The 22,905-nt window shown below is 45.7% G+C and overlaps 2 protein-coding genes across 13 annotated transcripts in view; one reads left to right on the top strand and one right to left on the bottom strand.

Annotated features, from left to right (window-relative positions):
- COQ8A (coenzyme Q8A) overlaps positions 1 to 11,555 on the top strand; it is a 47,607-nt gene extending 36,052 nt beyond the window's left edge. For all 9 annotated transcript variants that reach the window (XM_068940130.1, XM_068940129.1, XM_068940133.1 and 6 more), the window contains exons 7-15: positions 891 to 976; positions 2,082 to 2,222; positions 3,435 to 3,516; positions 4,953 to 5,046; positions 5,957 to 6,098; positions 7,868 to 7,975; positions 8,612 to 8,677; positions 9,470 to 9,556; positions 10,115 to 11,555. In XM_068940130.1, coding sequence (XP_068796231.1) covers positions 891 to 976; positions 2,082 to 2,222; positions 3,435 to 3,516; positions 4,953 to 5,046; positions 5,957 to 6,098; positions 7,868 to 7,975; positions 8,612 to 8,677; positions 9,470 to 9,556; positions 10,115 to 10,408 — 1,100 coding nt within the window. In that variant the 3' untranslated portion in view covers positions 10,409 to 11,555. The remainder of the gene's footprint in view (positions 1 to 890; positions 977 to 2,081; positions 2,223 to 3,434; positions 3,517 to 4,952; positions 5,047 to 5,956; positions 6,099 to 7,867; positions 7,976 to 8,611; positions 8,678 to 9,469; positions 9,557 to 10,114) is intronic.
- Positions 11,556 to 14,581: 3,026 nt separating this feature from the next.
- The window catches only part of CDC42BPA (CDC42 binding protein kinase alpha), a 200,241-nt gene continuing 191,917 nt past the window's right edge, over positions 14,582 to 22,905 (bottom strand). For all 4 annotated transcript variants that reach the window (XM_068940120.1, XM_068940123.1, XM_068940121.1 and 1 more), the window contains 3 exons: positions 21,915 to 22,032; positions 20,818 to 20,975; positions 14,582 to 19,551 (listed from right to left, as the gene is read on the bottom strand). In XM_068940120.1, coding sequence (XP_068796221.1) covers positions 19,420 to 19,551; positions 20,818 to 20,975; positions 21,915 to 22,032 — 408 coding nt within the window. In that variant the 3' untranslated portion in view covers positions 14,582 to 19,419. The remainder of the gene's footprint in view (positions 19,552 to 20,817; positions 20,976 to 21,914; positions 22,033 to 22,905) is intronic.

The following is a 22,905-nucleotide window of genomic DNA, read 5'->3' as shown; positions in this document are numbered from 1 at the left end:
GTTGCTTTATATTTTGGTAGTTGTTTACAGTGCCAGATGCTAAATTGTGATTGCTCTAAGAGTCTGGTATTTGCGCAAGTGGTGTTTTACTATAGCGTACCTTTCAAGAGAAGCTATTACCCCTTAGAATAAGTTGCATTAAATATACTGTGAACCTGGGAATGTGTGGATGGCTCTCCAAAAGGTTCCTTCCAACCTTACGTTTTCGTGACGCAAAGTGGCCTCTCCTGGACCTGAATGCTGTACTAGCATCAGATGCAAGAAGATGGGTTGGTGGATGACAGAGGTTTGTGCGGAGTGTGCTCTATTCACTGGGTTTGTCCAAGCCGCAGTTGCACCAAAAGCCTCAGCGCTGTGCAATGCTGCCTGTTGCAGTGCTGCTGGGCGAGTGAGGAGTCTGTATTTTATTGAACAAAGCCAGTGAACACTATGGCAGCTGAAACTCGACTCCAAAGTTTAAAAATGTTCTCAGCACACTTTCTAGAGTATTCATGCTTTGGTTTTCCTTTGGTAAGTGGGAGAATGCGCACAGAAACTTTCTCTTGCTGCAGCAGGAGATGAGCTTAGGAGAAGCTTGGGTAGGATGCAGGTTTTGTGCAAGAACAAAAAGGAAGGAGTGGCTCTTTCCTCTCCTTTGCTGATTGTGCATGGGACTTCTGTTTGCCTCACTTCTCAAGTGTGTGATGCTTCAGGAGATGAGCCTCAGGTGCTATGTCTGGGTAAGGAGAACTTCTGAAATAGAAATAACTTTAAAACCTTTCATCCGGGCACGCTTGTGGGCAGCAAAACGTGGCCTGTCTGAATGCAGATGAGCACTTATTTGTGTGCTGAGCAAGAACAGGAGAATGCAGCACCTGCTTTGACTGACTTGTGCTTTTTCCCCTTGGCAGACGATGCCTTCATCAACCCCCACCTCCAGAGGATTTTTGAGCGTGTACGTCAGAGTGCTGACTTCATGCCAATAAAGCAGATGATGGTGAGGAATATTCCTTCCTGCTTATCAGGGAAGAGGAGAAAGTAATAAAATAAATGCTACCTGTGACTTAACCAAACAGGGAACGTGACTGGTATTTTAAAGAGTATTTTTTTTCAATAAATATCGCATCATTTTATTAGCGGGTGAGAACTGATCTTAATTCTTTGGTGCCGTTCTCTTCCAACACACGGAAGCTCAGCTCTGGACAGAGCAAAAATGTATTTTTACGTCCTGAGGCTATGGTGATGGAACAGGATGTTGCATACAAATACCGTTATATAGGTTTTGTTTAATGTAGTCTCTTCCTCTTCTGTTTCCTTTCTGTAGTCTAGCTTCTGGATGTTAAGCCAGTGTCTAAAAATGCTTATTAAATCTCACTTTTAAAACAGACTTACAAGCCTTAGTCTGAGGGAAAGTTAATAGAAACTTTGTTCTTACTGTTTTTGATTAAAAACTTAACCAACCTTCAAGAGTTGTAGTGGAGCAAACTAGGCTTGCCTTCCCCTATGTACACATCCTTTCCATCCTTTTGTAAATGAGGATGTGAAGAGTGATGCAAAAGGAATTGCCAGTACTACTTATTCTCTAAAAGACAATAAGCAGAGCCAGAACTTAGGGGTGGCAGTCTGGCAATGTAGCAGAAAAGCTATTAAAGCAGGCTCTGTGATGTTTAATTATCAGTATTGCCTTAAAGAGAGTCTCTTGCATGCCTGGATTGCTACTGTTCAGCTTGGCAGCATGATGAAAATGGAGGAATATCTAACTCCTTGCTCATTTTCTACAAGATGACGAGCGGCACCAAAAAGGAGGCTTTTGTATACTTAAGGCAGTGTTTTGCTGAAAATCCCTTTGGATCTGTACTGTGACACTGTACTGTGGTGGCCTGAGTGAGCAGAATCTGGTTAGTGCTGGGTTTGCACTGCTGGCTGGGCTGTTCCTCGCAAACATGCATAAAGACGAGGAAGGGAGGAACAATCTAGAAAGCAGGGGCGGATACTCAAAAGTACTCTAGGCTATGCAAGTCTTGTTAGAGGTACGTGATTTCTGGTAAGGAAAATCTTAAATCTTTGCTTTCTGTATCCTGATCCTTTCTTTTTATTTGTAGAAAACTCTGAACAATGACCTTGGCCCCAACTGGAGGGATAAGCTGGAGTTCTTTGAGGAGCGTCCTTTTGCTGCTGCTTCAATTGGCCAGGTTCACCTGGCGCGCTTGAAAAACGGGAAAGAAGTAGCCATGAAAATCCAGGTGAGCTTTACAGACTAGCCTTTCCTCTTGTCTGTGCTCTGTAGAAGGGCAGTGGAGCTGCATAAGTATATTTACTGCTAGACAGGAAACATTTAATGCAAATAAAGAACAGAAACTGTTTTGTTGCTTGAGCCAGTTTGACTCCAGATGAATGGGAGATCTTTCTCACAGGTATATCACCGCAGTGTAGGGATAATGCTGGTGAGGGACTGCTTGTTCCTTGCACACAGCAGCAGAGCGAAGGAGGTACCTGTGTGATCCACAGGTCGTGTCCCCTTTTAGATGTGCACAGCTCCCTTTCCTGGTCGCAGCCTGAAGGTTAAGGACATTTGAAATGACGAGCATATACCGACCATCTCTGTGTCGAGCAGTCACGGTTTGATGCAGGGTGTTGTTCACCGACTCCCCATAAAGCTGTCAGCAACTTGGGCCAGATATTCCTAATGGAAATGAGTTCTGGAGCTGAAACGTTCTGGAGCTGGCATGTTTTATAATTCAAAGGAGCAAGATCCTTGCCAGCTGAGCAGGGTCCCAGGCAAAGCTAGACATCTGGTTGGTAGCTGCTTTTGTAAGGCAGGGATATTTTAGAAGCAGTACGGATGGGCATTGGTGGCTTCTTCTCAGGCCTGCTCTGTCCAAAGTACTCTTCTGAAGGTAGGCCAAATTAAAAGCAATGGAAACCTAAGGCTTTGGCATCAGCATGCAGTCAGATCCACAGAGTGGTTTTGGCTGGTCCCTTGACAGCCTGGGTGAAGAAGAACAGAAGAGGATGCCTTTGCCTGGGCTGGGGCCACACCACCTGCCCTACTGCTGTGGGTGAAACCCTCTGGGGTTGTCGGTGCCGTGTGCTTTGAGATGTGCTGGGAAATGACTGACTGGCATCTCGGTGTTGCTGGGATTTGCCTGTCAGAGGATTTCTTTAGTGTACTGTAAGAACCCATGTCAGAGGAACTGAACAGGCTGTTCGGTTTGCAAGGGACTGAATCTTAGCTCATCTCTCTGTCCCCCCATTTTAGATGCTGGGCATTAAGCAGGCTTTCAGAGGAGGGGTGTGTGCCTCAGGTATGCCTTGGTCCACTGCCAGGCTGTAGGTGACTGCGTTTGGGGGTCAGTGCACGTTCAACTGGAAGGGGTTTCTATCTTACCCTGAAGAAAATGGATACCCTGGTTTCATCTAATGTCAACGGTACCCTTTCCCTTTCTGTCCTGCAGTACCCTGGAGTTGCCCAGAGCATCAACAGTGATGTTAACAACCTGATGACTGTCCTGAGCATGAGCAATATTCTCCCTGAAGGTAAAACAACTGAGACCTTTGGCAGAGGGAGCAGGAGAAAGCTAGTGTAGGAGGCTCACAAGAATGGGGTCATCCAATTTTCTGCTGGTACCGTGCAAGGCTCGGCTGCTCCTTGTTGCCATTGGCACACGTTGAGTGTTGCCAACCCCTTCCAAGCAGCATGTTGCATACCTGTGTCTGTAGAGAGAGGAAGCGGCCTGAAGGAAACAGTGGATGTGACTTGGTGGAAGAGTCCACCCATGAGCTGACCTGCAGAAACAGGAGAGGCAGTGGGCAAGAGGTGGAGAGCCAGCCAGGAGAGCTCTGCTCTGCTTCCTTCTCCTTGGTGCAGAACTGCTACTGACTTTGCTGGGCATGTGCCTGCCTTGGTGCTCACTCAGTGGAGTGCGTTGTTCTGCTTGGCTGTACACATGTGCGCGAGAGGCAGAGGAACATGCACTTGTCTTGGTGTGCTCTGTACAGTGACAGACCCATAGGGACTCTTTACAGGTGTGAAGTGCCCTATGCATACTTGAATCTAATGGCTTTCTAGGCATGAAGCATGAGCAGCGTTCACGCTATGGCTTCGTCCCTGTTGTTTTCTGATCAGAATTCCTGCATTTGGCAGAATTCATTCTTCCCTGTATTTCCTGTATCCCTCTGTACTTGTTATTCCCTCCTCTTCCTAGTCAAGAGTGGTGGAGAGGTGGAGAAGTGCCACACTCGGAGCTTGCTCAGTGTCACAGCACGCAGATAAGTTTCTTCTTCCTTCAGTGATGCCAGCGTTTACTGTTCTTTCCAAACACCTGCCTGGCAGCAGTTGTAAATCTTAGTGGGAATGTACAAATGTTGCTCTTAAATCAGGCTGGGTGCTGACAAAAACTGGGACTGTCCCTCCGTGCTGGCTAGGCAGGGCCCTCATGCTGCTACAGTCCCAGCCATGGGACTTCAGCTCCAAGGCTGACCCCCCCCCCCCCAAAAAAAAAAAAAAAAACCCACACACAAAAAAAACCCAACCAGACTTGGCAGCTCAGGCCCTGGCTACATCCTGTTTCAATTCACTTTTAGTCTTGCTGACTGCTCTGCCCTGCTATGTCTGTTCCCAGTTGCAGGGAGATACAGCTTTGCAGCCTTGTTTTTTCTTTTGGCCAGACTAGTTTTTTAAGCGCTTAAAGAGGGAACAGGAGAGAATAGTACAACGGGACTTGCCTTGCTTTAGGAGCAGCTATGTAACCATGGCCTGGAATTACCCACAGAACCTGTATCTAATTGGAAATACAGGTTGGCTCTCTGGGGCTTCTTGCACACTTTCTGGACTTGCTTGGAGTTGTCTGGGTAGCAAGTTCCTCCTTAGGTGCTGCTCTGTCCTCCTTAATGGGCTGGAAAGTGTTTAGCCTGAGGGGTGGTTTGTGGTTTTTTCTAAGCTTACTTTCTTCTCTCTGCCCTTCTGCTTTCAGGTTTGTTCCCTGAGCATTTGATTGAAGTTCTGAGCAGAGAGCTGGCCTTGGAGTGTGATTACCAGAGAGAAGCTGCCTGTGCAAAGAAATTCCAGTATGTTCACATTATTGCATTCAGCCTCTCCCATCTCTGTGTGTGTGTGTGTGTGAAATACAGGAGAGATTAATTTCCAGGGACACTGGGAGGTGAATGCCATGCCCCCTGGGTTGTAGCATGAGGTGAGCTGTTTGTACTCATGCCCTGAGCTGTCCCCAAGCATTATTACCTCTTCTCAGAGCCAGGCATGTTTTCAGTCAATCAAACTGCTGCAGTTGTTCAAGCATGGGGATGAGGTGGGCATCTTCTATCCCCTCTCCTTCAACATGAGCCTCTGTTTTACCACATGTGAAAGCACTATAGTAACTCATGAGACCAGGCTTGCAGCACTGGTCCTTGGACTGTGCTCTCCTGCACTCTGGAGTTTTTCAGCTCAACCCTCTTACAGCAGTTAGCACCACCAGCGCTGGCTGCTCCCTTGTCTCCCTGTAGTGCTGGGGTCCAGTTTGTTTTTACATGAGGGCTGGGCCAGGGGGAGCTGGCTGGAGGCTGGGTGACCCTCTTGCTTCTCTGCAGAACTGTAGCATTGCTCCCCTTGGAAAAGGCATATTTCTCTTCTCTGCGTGTAGTCTGGTCCTGAAATGAAGCAGGGTGGGCAAAGGGAGCTGGAGAGGGTCCTGCCCGCTGCCCCTTAATGTGCCGGCCTGGAGCCCTCCTAATGCCAGTGCTCTGGCAGGAGATGTGACCTCAGGAGCCAGCAGTAGCTTTAACCCGCTGGCGTTGTTTCTGGTGACTTGATCCCTGCTGTAACTATTGAGGAAATGCCTCCTGGCAGCCACGGCCAAGCTGTGGGGAGAGGGCAGCAGCACTGTAGTAAGTGGTGTGAAGGGGCTATGTGAAGCCCTGCAGAGGGGCCTGGCTGCTTTTGGGACTCTTAACCTTTCCCCCTCCTTTCTTCACCCCCTAGGGAGCTGCTGCAAGACCACCCGTTCTTTTATGTTCCAAGAGTAGTGGATGAGCTGTGCAGCCAACACGTCCTGACCACAGAGTTGGTGTCTGGCTTCCCATTGGATCAAGCTGTAGGGCTGAGCCAGGAGATCCGAAATGAGGTACTGTCAGGCCTATCTTGCTTCTCCCTTAGCTCAGAGCAGCGCGCTCCACTTGCCTGACGGCTGGTGGGCTAGAGAGCCCTTTGTGGAAAGGCTAACCTTGAGTGGGGAAAAGCAGGGCTGGAGGTGGCAACTGCTTGGAGCCTCTTAAGATTTCTGTGTAGGCAATCTGGCAGCAATGCCGGCATGTCCCTGGGCTGGTTTAGGCCTTGCAGACTCCCGCACTGATGCGCAAGGAGGGGTTGGAGGGAGTGAATGGCAAAAGTGGTTCAATAGAAGCTAACTTAGCTCTGCAGGCTTTGCTGGCTGTTTATCCGTGTTGCTGGCAGAGGGCTGTGTAGCCCCCAAATGCCCTGTTTCTCTCTCGGGTGACCCTAAGCTTGGTTGGGATTGCCAGCTGGAGGAGAGGAGGTCTTGTTTTGCAGCTGCTCTTTTGGACAAAAGCTTAGCAAGCATCTTTTCCCATTGTGCGAGTGGTTAGGTGTCACTTCCCCCTGTCAGAATGACCTGTGCTGCACAGGGCTTCTGGAAAAGTACCTCTCGGTAAACAAGAGCGGGAGGGAATGCAGGGATGGGTAGGTGTTGGTGCTGAATATAACAAGGGATTGGAGTGCTGTGATGGGACAAGCAGCTGCTCTATTAGCAGAAATAACTCTCCTGGTATTTGGATTTGGGTGGTAGTCGTCCCCCCCCCCCCCCCCCACCCCCCCATGTGGTGCGATCTATCAGCTGTTAGCAGGTCACTGGGGAAGAGTGTACAGGGTATGTTCCTCTAGATAAAACAAATCTCAGCAACACACTGGCCTTGGAGCTATGCCAGAGCTGGCTGCCTGTGACCCCTGAGCTGTCTGTTTTTTCTCAGGGCTTGTCCTCTCTAATGGGCTGCTAGATCATCAGGGACTGCTTTTAGCAAACCCCGATGTGGTACGTTGCTGCAGGAACAACCCTTTTTTTTGCCTCTAAGCGCAGAGAAGAAGTAAATGGCTTGGCTGGCCCACAGTCTTCTCACCCAGATGGCAGTGTCCTGTAGCAGGGCCTGGCTTGCATTTGGTGCTATCCTGCCTCCCCCTTGGATATGATGTTTCACTCAGGACAGGAGCTTTGTGGAAGCCAAAGAGGTAGAACGAGGCTGGCAGTTCTGCTGAACAGGCTCCAGCTTAAATATCTTCCTGTAGTATGTAATAAACTGTGGGCTCTCCTGGGACTGTTGCTGTTGCTTCCCCCATGCCCATCAGCCCCAAGGCATCTGCCTGCTGCTGCTTTTCTCCCCAGCTGGGCTGGTGCTGAACCCAGCAGAATATTTAGCTGAACTGTACATGGTGTGTCTTTGTGCATGTGTAGCAAAGACCCTTTGAGTAGTGATTTGGACCTAGCTCTGCATGTTGTTCAAAAGCCTTACGGAAAGAGGCTGCTCTTCTCCAGCTTCTTCAGACCTTTAAAATGCCCTGGAACTCCATCTTGTTTCCCCATGAGCTGGGCAGGACTCCGCCAGGATGAGCCGTAATGCTCTCCTGGTCTCCTCTGTCTCTGCTACTGGATCCCTCCTCACACTGTGAAGATGTACCTTTGCTCTCAAGGGGAAAACAAAGGGGGGAGTTGCTATGAGGCTTTCTGATCTTTTTCAAGAGCTTTGGAGCATCCAGAGGAGCAGAGAGTTCCTGTCGGTGGGGTGGTCTATTCCCTGTGTGCTGAAGTCTGCCGCAAATTATATGCGTGACTGGGGCTTGCTTGCCCGCGTGACTGACTTCTTTCTCCCTCATCTTTTCAAGATCTGTCACAACATTCTGGTCCTGTGTCTGCGGGAGCTATTTGAGTTCAGGTACATGCAGACTGACCCAAACTGGTCTAACTTCTTCTATGACCCACAGTTGCACAAGGTAAGCCCAAACAGCAGCTGTTCTGTACAAGACAAGCTTTTCATCAGTTTGTGATTATTCCCCACTTCTAAAGTTTAATCGGCCTTTATTGAGGGTATCTCATGGGTTCCTGCCCCTGAGCCTTAGGCAGGTAGGACATTGAAACCTGTCCTTTCTGCCACCAGTTCTCTTTCTGGGTGGGAGAGTCCACCTGTGTACCCTGGCTGGCTCCCTGTCCTCGGTGCAGTTCCAGTTGGTTCCTTAGCTTCAGAACAGACCCCGAGGCTGATCAGTAAAAAGATGCAGTGTGTGATACTATCTACAGTGGCACGGCTGAGCCAAGGACACTTTAGGCTAAGGCTCTTGTCTTATGCTGTGTTAAAGAATATGGGTGCTTAGGGAAGTGATTCCAGATGTCCTGCTCGTTGGTTTGGCTGCTTGCTTGTGATGGTGCAAGCATAGGCCATACCTCCTCTGCCACGTACTGGAGTAAATGCTTCTGTTGCTATCGGGGAAGAAAGGAGTTAGGGGGGAAGCGGAACGGCCGTGCAAAAGCTTCAGGCAGTTGAGTTTAGAGAAATTACATCAGGAGTTTTCTCAGGTCAGGCCTCTTTGAGTGGTTGATACTGTAACACAGAAGGATTTATCCCTGTCCAGGTGGCCCTGTTGGACTTTGGAGCAACACGAGGGTTTGATGAGAAGTTCACAGATCTCTACATAGAGGTGAGGACGTGAACCATGTGCTACAGTGCTGCACTCAGGGAATCTTAGCATTTGCAAGATTCTGCTCAACTCTTAGCTATTTTACTTTGTGTCTGTACTTTAACCCACTTCTTGAGGAATGATCTCTATTCTGATTTTATCCCTTGCTGTAGTCTTGGCATGTCTGTTGCAAACCTTCTGCTATCGCAGTTATGTTTGAATTACAAAACAAACGTGGAAAATTGTAATGCTTTTTGCTGAGGCACTTGGGCAGTACAGCATATCTGATTAGGTATCAGCTCTTCCCATGCACTCGGAAGTCAGTGAGATGTTATTTTATATGAGAGTATGCAGGAATCGCTTGTACTGTTTGCTGTTTTTCTTGTCTTGTGACTTTTTTAGCTTGCTGATTAATTCACGCAGTGTCATATGTGCCTCTTTCTCGATCACAACGTTCTGCATGTGATAAGCTGAGCTGCAGTGGCCAGTGGACTTCACCTCATGCTTCTCGCTATTTTGCTGGGAGAAGGGAGTGATTGGTTCATGAAGCTTTTTTGATGTCTTTATGTTCTCTGGGCTGCTAAGCCCAGCCTTACGGGGAAGAACCTTTTTTTTTTTTTCCCTTTTTGTTGCCAATAGCTCTTTAGACTGGCCAACTTGTAGACTGCTGTTGCTGCTGCACATCTGGCAAAAAAGGGGAGCAGGGGTAAGGAAGTGAGTGGGTAGCATGAGCAAGATGCCTCACGTTAGTCTTGTACCTAAAGCATTTTTCTGTCATCTATTAGCTCTCCTGATAGTGTTCTTCCTATTTAGGTAATCAAGGCAGCTGCTGACATGGACAGAGAAAGAGTACTGAAGAAGTCAATTGAGATGAAATTCCTCACTGGCTATGAAGTCAAGGTATGGAGTAGAATGGTCTGTTTTTAGTGCTGGCCAGGTGAGACTGGTTGTTAAAGAATGTGGCTCTGGGGACTTTTATAGCTCTTTTGATGGGGAAAAGGCAAATGACAAGTCCGTGAAAGCATTGCTTTTTGGGTGAGGGAGAAGGGCAGAAAATGGCTCAGCCTTTGCCCCCTCACCTCCCTTTGGGAACAGAAGCAGTAACGATGATACTGCTGGCCACAAACTATGTGGTGTGTGTTTTGGGTTTTTTGGCTTGGGGGGGGGGTTGCCCCCCCCCCCTTCTCCTTCTGTAGCAAGATCCTGCAGGTGGCGATGTCTGAAATCTCGCTACTGGGCAGACGGTCTCTTGGGAGACTAGTTGCTTGAAACTGTATTAATCAAGGGTTCATCAGTCTCTGTCGGGAGCTGGATGTTACCTTTGTTTTGGGTACTGCCAGGTATCTCTCCTGAGCTGCTGTTAGCACTAGCATTTCTTCCCTTCCCCCCCCCCCCCCCCCCCCCCCACGTGCTTAAAACTGCTAGTGATGTTACTTATGCCTCTTTCCTTTTGGGCAGGAAATGGAAGATGCCCACTTAAATGCTGTCCTCATCCTGGGAGAGGCTTTTGCATCTGAGGAACCTTTTGATTTTGGCAACCAAAGCACCACTGAAAAGATCCATGGCTTAATCCCAGTCATGCTGAAGCATCGGCTTGTCCCTCCACCAGAGGAGACCTACTCTCTTCATCGGAAGATGGGGGGTTCTTTCCTTATCTGCACCAAACTGAAGGCCAAAATCCCCTGCAAAAATATGTTCAAAGAGGCATATAGCAAATATTGGAGCAGTAGGGGCAAGAAGCCAGAGGAGTAGTAAGAGTGAACTGACATGTCTTGTTCTGAGGGCACAGTTCATCTGAGCCTTACAAAGAGCATTGTAGCCTCCCATGTGTTGCACCCCAGCTCTCCATCCTCTTGAGATGCAGCAGCCTGTGTCCTGGAAGCTAAGCGTGCCTTTCAAAAGGACAAAGTTGTTCTTTCATGCTGTCTCTCTTCTACGCGAAGACTTCCAGTACAGCGCACAGCTTGTAGGAAGCTCTCCTCTTGAGGTGGTGGGGCAAAGCTGCTGTGTGCTCCTGTACTGTTTCAAGGCACCAGCCAACTACCTTGAATGCCTTTTTAACATTGTGGTGGTGGCTGCATATTGATTGGGTTTTATAATGAGTAGAGGAAGGAGGACAAGCAGATTTTGTTAGTATTGAAACCTGTTTGTAATTCTCTGAAAACTGTTTTTTTTAAAAACCTTCCCTTTTTCAAGCTAAGGTGGAATTCAAGTAGTTTTCATACTGTGAATTAGAGTGAAATATTAAGAGGTACCCTACCACAGACACATCAGCCCCCTGTTTTTGTAAGTCAAGCGGCAGCAGTCCAAGAACCCTCCTGGATTTTAGTGATGTTTAGATGTGTGTGTACATAGGATGAAGTTTTATGCTTTCTGCCTCTTTTTGGCTTGCAAGCTAAACATAGGAAATGGACTTTAAAATCTGAGAACTGATAGCCAAATTTTTTAAAACACACGCGTGCACATACACACACATGCGCATGCACACACTCTCACACAACCCATCTCAGTTTTGGGAGTCAAATATATAATCAACAGCTATATCTGAGCACAAATAGCGGGATCCTGCACTATCTGGTAGGCATCAGCTTTCCTGATGGCAAGTAAGGTGAGTTACAACTCTGACACCCACTGCTTGCTGGACTCCTAACCAAGAAGCTAGCCTGTCTTCTTTTTGTCTGTTTTCCTGTAATGCAGAATTTATGGTAAGGCAGACAAACACTTCATGTCTCATGAGCGTTTCAAGCTTTTGCTGAAATGTCATACATGTTTAAAACCAGACGCACAGTTTTAAACTATTGGAGTCAAGCTAGCAAACTACTTAGATTTTTTTTTTTTGTACAAATCCTGTACCTGTATGACTTACTGATTTCAATAAAAAAGTGCTTGTGCGGTGGGCCTTCTGCCTGCAGTTATTCCATCCTCCGGTGGGCTAAAGAACATCAAAGCGAACCATGTCCTGTTCTGGGGCATAAACAGCAGCTGAGATGCAGGGGAAGCTTCCAAGTCTCTTGCTGTTGCAGGTCTGTTGTTTTCAAGGGTAACAGTGATTCTCGGAGCAAAACTACCTGTCTGTGGCCCATTTATTCCTTCATCTTTTCATTGCAGCTGTGTCCCTAGTGGTGATGGAGACACGTTTACCAGGAATCAGAGGGATGTTGTCGGTCTGAACTTCTGTCTGGCCACAAAAAATCCTGGTAATTGACTCTTTTTTTTTTTTTTTTTTTTTTTTTTTTGCTGTGTTTTAATCACTCTGTTACCGGTCTCCTGAACACAGGCCTTTTGCCCTTCTTCCATTTGCGAAGGAAGAGTGGCTGCTGGAGTTAATGCTCACCTGGTAAGGTAAATCTGCTTGATCTGGCAAGTTGCAGATAGTTAGCAGCAGGCTGAAAAGCAGCCCTGGCCTCACTCAGTTGACACAACCCAAGAATAGAGAAGTTAAGTGTGATCTTAAACTTCAGTACATAAGGAATCTGCAATCTGGATGCTGACACTTTCAGAGATAAAGAACAGGTAAGTGAATAAATGGTCTCTCTCAGGAGATGTCGCTTTGAGAAATAGGAAAACAGGTTATTGTTACCTTTCTTCCAAGATCATGAACATATAAACTGCTTCATTTCAGACTTCTAGAAAGATCCAGTACTGTTTAATTTAACGAAAAGCACTCCTCTCATTAGGCTGTTCCTAACTCTTTGAGAAGAGTGAACTCTGCTGTTCAGTGAAGTAAATTTTGCATGAAGCTGTTTTAAGTTTGTGCACTGATAGACTAACTTTCTGTTTTGTTTTGGGCTCTGATATACATTTAGCTGGTTTCTCCTTTGGAGCTAGACCTGGCAGCTGTAAACCAGTGGAATTGTTTGAGATGTTAAATGTTTATGTTAAAGGTTAAAAAGCAAAGTATAAAAAGCTGATAAGGGAACTGGACTAACTTCAGAGCAAAGCGTCTGAAACTTCAGACTTTCAGAGCCAGTGTGTTCAGAAAACTTGGGAAGAAAGCAAAGTAACTTTCCCGTATTACAGTTAATTTTTTCCAGTAAGCATAGCTCAGTGAGATCGGCTATGCACTTGTTAATGTGACTAGAGGTCTCTTGTATACTGTGCTGGGACATGAGTGTTTTAACTCTTGGCAAACATTCCCCTCCCTTGTTGAGAGAGATGGTTTAAGGATAACATCAGCTGAGCAATGGAATTGTTCTGCATTTGCCTACAGGATAACTAGCAGAAGGTGAGATGCTGCCTTATTAGGAGAGCTAATTAGAGCTCAGTTCCCTAATTCTGCTGGCCTCTTCGGTATGTTCCAAAAGATCTAATAACGTCTACAGAATTGTTGCAGGAGGTTTGTGGCATGAGAAATTGGATGTCAGGGTAACGGCCATGGAGAAAAGGTGAGCCAGAAACACTCGGCTCTGGCCTCAAGTCAAAGGAGTCATGACATGCTAAAAGACAGAAGAACATATATCAGTGCTGCTTGCTCTGGTCCAGCAGTGTAGTTGCTCAGACTACACAAGGAGATTAAGGGAGGACAGGAATATTTCTCTGCAAATTTAAGTGCTGGGGAAAAAACCCTCTTGCAGGAATCAGTTCTTTGTTCCACAGTGCAAACTGAAGGCTAACTTTGCTTCTCTGAAGCCAAAGCTTTGCCAGGTTAAACAGAAATTCAGGCTACATGTGATAGCAGCTCATGTCAATCCTTTCTTTGTTTCAGTCAACCTGGCTGTTGCATCAAAACAGAAAATGAATGCTGAAGAGCTGTGCAGGAAATCTGACATGCAGTCGCTTTCTGTCTTCTCTGATCTGCAACTCCCTTGATAGTAGAAGGCCCATTTCCCAAGACCTTCACAGCTGTGATAGAGCAGCTGGAACTGAGGGAAATGAGAAAATGAGCACAGGTAGTAGAAGTCGGAGCACAGTGAACAGATGGTGTTTCAGAGCTACAGCAGCTAGGAAAGAAAGGCAAAGACCTAGATGGAATGGGCCCATGGGCCTAAAGCCACATAAGCAAGAGGGGTGCTGAGGAAATCTCTGCTTTGGCTGAAGGAGACAGGCTCAAGCGTTTCTCTTGAGAAAGTTAGGCTTTGGTCATGTGAACTGTGGGAGGCATGCTGAGGTGCTGCTGTTCCTGGAAAGGATTGCTGGCTGGCTGTGTCTGGTAGCAGGAGTGTGCCCAGCCTGGCACTGAAGCTATTGGCAACACCTGCATGACAACCTTAATCCTGTGTTTCTGCTGCAGGTGGAGTGATTGGAGCATACCGGTAAAAACTGTAGCTTTGATAACAGGACAGTGGATGGAGAGGGAGATGCCCCAAGATCCAGTATCTGGGAACAAAATGCTAAGCTGGCTTGTGAGGATAGTGAGAGAAGTTCTTCCCTACAGCCAGCGGAAGATGTGAAAGGGTCAGGGCACGTGGAAAACTCTGCAGGTATTTTTGAGGCGCATTTAATAACGCGCGGAACTTGTAGTTTGATGCTTGCAGTTTAGAAATAAGAAAGAATTCCGTCTCTAACACTAGGACGGCTGAGACAGGAAAGAAGCACCTCTGACTAGATGACTACACGTATTGACATAAGAGACTGTTCAGAAGCCATAGTATATCTTGTTTGTGTGTGAGCCAAAGAAAGATGGTGAAAATAAACATGAGCAGGGGGGAGGAGTGACCCAGACAGTAGAGCAGATGACCTAAGGAAAAAATCATCAGAACCGTAGTTGATGCAACTCAATATACAGAATATACAGAGGTAAATTTTTCTGAAGGGTGTTGGTGCTAAACAGAAATGCGCACACAACATATTCCTTTTCTTCCCATTGTATACCTGTGCAGACGTGTTATAATATGCTGGATTTAATCTTCCTCAGGAACGCTGTTATTCCTCTTTCTTTCTCAAATCTTCACATGGGGAGGTGGGGGAAGAAAAAGACAAAGCATCTACATTTCTAACAGTTCCCTGTTTTATTGCAGTACATCAAAGTAGGTTAATATTAAGTGTGTTACCAACATAAAATATTGGTGGCAAGTCAATTATTACATTGTTGACTCCTCCACCTTAAATATTTCTGTGCAAAAGAATCTACATCATTGTTCTGTAGCAGAGAATCTCTTACAATGTCCCCTACAACATTGAGGGCATTAAACAAAATAGTGAGAAGAGGCAAAAAGCAGAATCTTTCCCCCACGCGCACACTTGTCAGCTTTTGTACTCTAAAACAAAAAAGTGATTACATCTATGCCATGCAAAACTGTACAATAATATTACAATGAAAAACCTAAAAAACATTTTAAAAATAAATGATATGAAACTGTCATACATAAAAAGGCAGGTATAATTGCTCTGAAATACCAACACTGGTTTGTTTGTGGATTTCTTCCCTGTGGATGAGACTGTTTCTTATGCAAAATGAAAAAAGGCTGTGTTAAGCTGTGGCTGGAAAGAAGGAAAAACTCTGGTTTAAGTTTGGATTGGAAAGTCTGCAGTGGAGCTGTTCCTGGGGCTCTTTATTCAAATGTAGTGTGAACACCTAAAGCATGCTCAAGGGTCCAATTCATGTTAGTGCAGAAAACTGTCCTGTTTCCTCCATGGAACAGACTGCTCTGTAAAAAGCTAACAGAAGATACATGTGCCGTTTTAATTCTCAGGTGAAGACTTGAGGTGTGGGTACTTGCACTGTGATGGATTTCACCCTTAACGTATTAATTTTAAATTAAACAGCATGAACAACATTGAAAAAGCTTCCTCTGCCCATGTATGCATTTGACAAGACAAGGCAGTGCCAGAATCTTTTAGTTAAAAAAAAAAAACAAAAACAAAAACACAAACCTCTATAGTGCTCTGCTCTGAAGGGCTGACAGTGAACCAGTTAATTGTGGTTAAACTGTATTCCTACAAGTATGTTGGGCTTTTCTGGTATGGCAAGACCCTTAATCTCCTTCTGCTGAATACCTGAGAGTTCAACACGCGTGGGTTGCGATCTTTGCAGAATCTCATCAAAGAGGTAACATTCCGGACTTGGTTCTGAGGTGTGCTGAAATCGGCAAAATCCATGTTCATAATCAACCAGAGCAACTGAGAGGAAAGAGGAAGCTACCGCAAGAGGAATGCCTTTTGAAACCAACAGCCATCTTCTACAGGTCAAATACAACACAGAAGAGAGTACTCTAACCTCCTGCTTCTGCGTTTGTGAAGTAAGGAAGGAGGCCATGTCTGTGCGTGCGTGTGGAAGAGAAACTATTTCCCAAACCTTTTCCATTCTGTAACCTGGCGTCCTTAATAGCTGCCTGAATTTGTTTGGATCCTTTGTTGCCATCAAGAGGAAAAAAAAAAAACAATGCAAAAACCCAACAATCCGTATGTTTAAAGCAGTGTTGTAAATACAAAACACCTTCAGTCTCAGCCAAAAGGAAAAAAACATAGCTAGATATATACCGTGTATAGAGAACATATGCTACAGTTGAAAGTCAAAGGGAGATGTTTTAGCTCCCTGGACAAATTGCAGCCCTCTAACGGTGAAGTTGAAGCAATGCTACAGTACAAAGTAGCTAACATCAAACCTTAAGAGACAACTGTCTTTGAGATACCAGTCAAGAGTCTTACAGTTCAAATGACCAAGTAAGTTGCTTTTCTTAGCCCAATGCATACTTAAAAAGCTCAGCTACAGTGTGCATATTTGTTTTCAGTGTTCATACCAACAAAAAGATGAGTGTGGTTTAAAATTTAGTGTATAATCAGATGGTCCCCAAATATATAAAACTATTCAAGCCCTAGGACAACTTTCTCCCTTTCAAATAAGTGATGTGGTCATTTGCTTTTCAACTGAGAGAACAGTTGCTGTTTCTCTTTTCAACAGATGTGTATAAAAATGCACAGTACCAAACTAATGATTAAATATAGTAATCCTAAAGGAGACTGCCAAGGCTTAGAAATGGTGGTGTACAAACAGCATAGGCCTGTGGAGCTCTCAGCTGGTGGAGATTAGCTTTGTAATGCAGCTGATCCATGCTCTGCCTGAAAACTTCAGTTTGCTGTCAACAGGTTGCAGGCACTGTAATGGCGTAAACACGCTGGTTTACTCATTTAAAGTGTTTGTTTACTCTGTCATGGGGCTTTGGGGCGGGGGGGGGGGGGAAGTGGGTACATTTTCAGCGCGAGCATTAGCTCAATTGCAAAAAAAATCCCCTGTAAGATTCCATCTGCTGTGATCCTCTCTAAGGGGACGAGCATGCAGGCTGCTCTGTCTCCATGCCTGCAGTCTAAATGCCTTCTCTCAACAGCATAGTAAGATTAAATACAACATACACTAAATACAAAACTAGTCTGCAAAGGCTTTGAAAAGTGTGTGGACATGCTTCACCAAAAGGAGAGACTTGTGGGGAAAAAAGAAGTGGCTATATTTGAAGCAAAAGGCAGCTTTTTAAGAAGAAGCTGATGTGGAATTTTACTAATGCCAATAATGCCCCCCCCTACCCCCCAGCCCCTCAGAAAGATGAAAAACTATTCTGATAAGAATTAATTTCAAGTGCTTGGCCATTTGCTATAATTTTTAATCTTAAAGGCCAAGCTCGCAAAAATTGTAGCTTTGAAGTGACAACAAAAAAACATTACCCATCATTGCCTATGCTGAAAAACCCACACTGGAGAGAGAGAGAGAGACAGGATTTTAATATGCTCATTTGTGAAAAGTTCTTGCGGCCCTGTCTCAACATAACACTGACTGTGCTTAGCCTTGGACAAGCCTCTTGATGCAGCGCGACTTAGCCATGTTACCTAGGAGACCCGGCATGATTAAATGGTAATGGCAATGATCTGTGTCTCATTCCCTAGTGCCCATTTAGCCCATACCTGGAAATTACTGTACGTGGTTTGACCTTACCTATAACTTCCACAAGGGAAGACAGACACTGGAAAAAACGCCAAGCATCTCTATGTATGTGGCTGAAACGCACTGTAAACTGCTGACTGCAAGAATAGGGAATGGTTTAAGAAGAAAGATAGATAGAGCCATAACAAGTTACCAAAACCCCCATGAAACCAGTATTCTAAATACAAAGAGCCCTTATGTGTGTGTGTGTTTGAGTATGGGCATGCTATAAAGTCAGCAACAACGCTACTAAGAAAAGAGGCTCATTTGAACGCACTCCCCAATGCAAAACATCTGTCTTACTGACCAAAGAGAAGAGACATCTTCCTCTTACCAACCATTTGCACATCAGTCGCCCACCTTATGCAGTTGATTGCATGACCAGCTTCAGCTTTTTATTTTTTTTTTTTTGCAACTTCAATGGGCCCTGTCTTCCACTGCAATACTTTCTGCCGTCAAACCTGCCCTGCTATTGGACCCAAAGAGCAGGAGAGCGTATAGCAACAACTGTAAATCGCGCAAACCCACAGCATGGGTGGGGAGGGAGGGGGGAAAAACCAACCTTGCCAGCATGGCAGTTGTGGGTGACTAGGCATCTTCGACTACCACAGTGTGAACAGTATGAGGTCAGTCTTCAAGGTTCGTCATTGCTACAGTGACAGCGTAGCCAACAACGGCTAGCTTCAGGCTAAGGGCACTCATTGGGCTGATGTGTATTATAAACTAGTATTTGGTAACAGCAGTAGTGTTCTGGTTAGGAACGGTCACGGAGATGTGGAAGACTGCTCCCTTCTAGTAAAACCTGGTCAAATGCTGACCCAGGGAAACAGTATTCCTGCCGAATCCTGCTGCATTGAACTCCCTTGCTGCCTTAAGGACCTCTACTGTAGCGTGCCCTAAGGTGCCTCAGCTGCACAGCTAGCACACAAGAAACCAGGGCAACCACCTGGCTGAAGGGTGCCCGTGACTGTCAGGGCAGGGGCTTGCTTTCCAATCACTGTCATTTTTGCAAAGGATGGGGGTTAACAGGAAAGTAGGGATTACAGCTTCAATTATGCGACTGCCAGAAGTAAAGAAATGTTGCGACTGCACTGGGAGGACTCCTCCTGGCAGTGCAGTGAGTGCTATGCAGAAGGAACATCCGTCCTGCAAAAGGTTTTAGGCCAGGCCTCCAAGTCTGTATATTACTGAGCATGAAAACAGGGACAACACAAATCTTTCTTAAATTAAAGGCTCTCTTAAATAAGCATCCATCTTCTGCTGCATACACAATGCTTTTTCTTTGAATATATACATACGTATTTAACTCTAACATCTGCGTATTTATTTAAACTCTGTACTGTAGTAAAATATGCATCATTTTAATCAATAAGGATTTGCTGGCAACAATCAGATTGACATTCAAACGTGGCGGCTGAAAGCTTTTATGTGCCTCTGACATACTGATTGTTCCCCACGCAGGGGAGGGGGTCTCTGTGCTACTTTTGTACAGTACAATGAGTTGTTGTATGAAAACAAAATCCCTCTGAATTTTCTCTTGTTGACACTAGTCTGGTCTATTTAAGCTACTTTTTTGGGAGTGGGGGGTGGGATAAATATATCTTGAAAAAGGAAAGCAGCTGTAACCACAAAAATGAAACCAATACTAATACAAATCTACAGCATCTGATATTTACCAGCACCCTAGCTTTGCTCATTTGCTGCTGTTAAATCTGGGGAAAGGAGGGTGAGACAGTGCTGAATGGTGCTGACGACGACCAGCTTTTACCTTCCTCTCTACCCCACTCCCAGATCACTTTCAGACAGGGAATGGGGAGGGTTAGGATAATGAAGGTGAGAACTGGAACAAGTGAAGGGGACAGCCATGGGGACATTAAGCGGCTGTGATGTCAAATCTGAATGCTGAAGCAGTTCATGAGTCCCAACTCACGTGGTCAGAGCTCTCCAAGGAGAGGCTCTTGGTCTTGTGAGGTGACACCGGGCTGGGAGGGCTGCTGAGGTTGGAACTGTTTGACGCAGTAGAGTGTCTCGGAGAGTCGGAGTCCTGGAGCCCAAAGACACAGAACAACACCAGTAAGTAACCGGATCACATACGCAAGTTAGAGTGACGGAAGGTGTCTGAACAACAGCTGACTGGACTGGAAAGCCTGCACTTACTTTGCTAGTGTCCAAAAATACTGAGGAATTTTCTTTGCTCGGAACGTCTTTGGTAGGGGGAGAATGAGAGTAAGCTGTCAAATCACTCCGTTTACAGCTGGCAGAACTGATGCCGATACATGGATACAGTACCTGTGGGGTTCTTGCAATCTGCACGTTACTGAGCCCTTCTTGGTCAACAGAGTGTGCAACTGCAGGTTACTTGTGAAGCAACAATGGCTCCTGCCTTTTCACAGAGGATGATCAGAGATGCTCTTGCACTAAACTGAGGAATCTTTATGGCATGGGCTTCACCACACCTACCTCTTCTATGTCACTTCCAGGATATTAATTTAAAACATCCTAATTAAGTTAGTTACTCTAGTTAGATCGTCCAGCATAAAGTAGAATGTAGCTATGCCTGAGCCTGAGGTTGGGTTGACACTTGCCTTCCAGCTTCAACCAGAAGAATATATTCTGTACCATAAAAAGCCTTTGTGACTTCTAAACCCTCTCATTCCTAGCTAAGAAAATGGGCCGGGGCAGTTTTGCTGGCCAACATCAGATTGAACCCTCCCTAAGTAAAACATTCTTGGTTGGAAGGACTGAGCTCAGCACTGGGCTGAGCGCATGTGGGGACGGTTTTCCTGTCACAGTGGTAGATTTGTTTTGCAGAGAATATGAATGATCAACTTATGAACAGTTCCTGTCCTAAGTGAAATTATTATATGATAATTCTTAAATTACTTTGTTAACTTCAGGCCCTCAGAGTACTGTCACAGCATGTCTCTACTGTGAAACGGTTGCTAGCATAGCTTCAAAGTCTTTGCGAATAAAGGGAAGAACAAACATCATCACTTCAAGCTGTGACAGGTTGCTGTCAAGGTGTCACTCTACTGGGCCATATTTTTGGGAGCCTCACTACCCGTGTGTCTCTAAGAAAGCAGCACAGAGTACACTTTCTGCATATGAAATACCATGGCGAGAGTTGACACAGTTTGACCAGTCTTTTGCCAAGAAAGCTCGAAATACTGCAAATACAAGTTTTCATTTTTGACAGTGATTCCCAAACTTGTAGCCAACTGGGGCGTTACACCAGCAAAGCCTACCACAGAATTTAACTTCCCCATCTTTACTGACACACTTAAGTTTTCTCCTTTCTCCTGTCACTCACCTCTCGCTCGTAGTCCCTTGTCGGTGCATCACTGCCTTGGTCCAGACCACCAGAGGATAAGGAACCATCCGACGGCGATGCCATAGGCTGGCGCTTTGCTCCATAGCTACCTCCTGAGAATTCCCTCCGCAAAGCACTGCCGTTTTGTGCAGACGATCCTAAAACGTGTGGAGGAGTTAAACTGTGTCACAGGCACACCCACGCAAGGTACTTGAAATTTGTTAACTGTTTCTCTGGTTGGTTCTGCTTTCCTCCAGCACATCCCAAGATGCTCCATTCGTGGCTTGCAGGCTACATGGGCTTTTATCTTGTCTGCTCCCAGCTGCTGCTTTTCCTAGGGATTCTCTGACCTCTCCCTGGCATGTCAGGATTAATACACGTTACACAGTACAGACAAATCACTAAGTCCCTGACAACAGATGGTTGTTGAAACTGCTGCATTGGTAGCCTCCTTCCAGTGGCCTCTTTCCTACGGTGTGGGCAGGCCCTATCAGACTACAACAGATCCACATGCTTTCCACAAACTGCTGGCTGGGTGCAGCTAGCGCAGCACGTGCCCAGGGAAGGGGAAAGGCCTTGAAAAGTGGGACACCAGCCTTGCCTCTATTTTCACGTTATGCGGTCACTTGCCTGCTTCATGGGCTGACTCTAGAATAGAGGCAGGATGGCAGCACTAGGAAGGGTGTTTCCAGTGCAGCACTTCCATACCAGCAGCCAGATTGCTATTGCTTTCTCTTTGCACTAGCAGCAAGAGAGGTATCCACATCAAGCTCTGCGTAGTTCAGTAACAAAGTTAGCAATGGAGTTTGTGAACAACTTGCCACTGACTTAAAATTATGTGAGCAGCAACTAAGAAGTCCCAATGGCAAGAACATCCTTTCTAATCTCCCTTTTCAAAAGGGCTAGCTGTTAATTTATGTGCTCCTTTGAAAGCAAGATTAAAATACTGTCCTTACCCTCACCGGGAACACAGTCAGCCAGTTCCGATCACTTCTGAAAATCCGGCCAAGTGACAGCATGACAGAAGCAAATGCAGGCAGCCCTTGCCTAAGACACTTGTGCGCAGAGCCCAAAGCAACGCAGATCTGTTCACTTACTTGCCGCCAAGCCGCTGCTCGCGCTCATTGATCGTCCCGGTTCTGTGCGGGATTTCGTGATCGATGGGATACTGACAGAGCCACTGAACACCGTCCGACTTTCCTGAGGCCGGAGATTCTGCAAGGCAGACACGCACAAAACATGCTTACTTACTCACTACTGGTGCAGCCTTGGATGTTTCGAAGGAAGGCTCCAAATTATACTAAAACCCCCAGCCTTACCACAGCTGAATTATCTGAGCAGCAAGTCAGCAGAATTGGCAAAATAATATTCTGCCATTTAGTGCAGAGACTGGAAGCACACGCAATGTGATAGTGAAGTGCTGAATTACATGGACATATGCAGACAACTGAAAAAAAATATTTCTAATAATTAAAAAATTTCCTTGAAAGGATGGCTTGCAAGCCTAATTAGGTTGTTACAGATATATCCAAGATATATTGTGTAATGCATTCTTTCTGGGCACACGCTTCCAAAGTAAGCATTTCATTAAAACTTCTCTCTTCGATACCATAAGTTCTGGCAGGCATGTATAACTTTATACATTAATCATGTCAGTCCCTAATGCCTGCAGACTTATGTGCACATACTGGACTGATCTGTATGTCAATTACTTATGTAATTCCAAGGGCATTAAAAGCATTACCCTAGACCTACATCAGTGGAGCCAAAGTGAGAGTCTGCCTCTGTTCTTAGGCTGCTCAGACAGGAGGAGCAGAACACATACCATCGGTTTCCCCAGGTATTTCAGTTCTGTATTGCTCTTGTTTTGCAACCTGATAGTTTCAGGGTGATTTTCTCAACCGGTAATTTACGGGACTGAAGTGGTCCTTTACTGAGAGAAGACGTAAAACCCCGTTCTTCTACTCGGGTAGGGCAATACCTGACAACACAAGTTATGTGTTTAAAAAATGGGAAAACATTACTCTGAAATAAGTTCTGGGAGATTTTATTTCTGCTTCTGCAAGCTTACAGATATCTCTAAGGGAA

This window comes from Struthio camelus, chromosome 3, assembly GCF_040807025.1.
Source record: "Struthio camelus isolate bStrCam1 chromosome 3, bStrCam1.hap1, whole genome shotgun sequence".
Classification (NCBI taxonomy): Eukaryota; Metazoa; Chordata; class Aves; order Struthioniformes; family Struthionidae; genus Struthio; species Struthio camelus.
The sequence above is the reverse complement of the archived record's forward strand: the minus strand, read 5'-3'. Positions and strand labels throughout refer to the sequence as shown.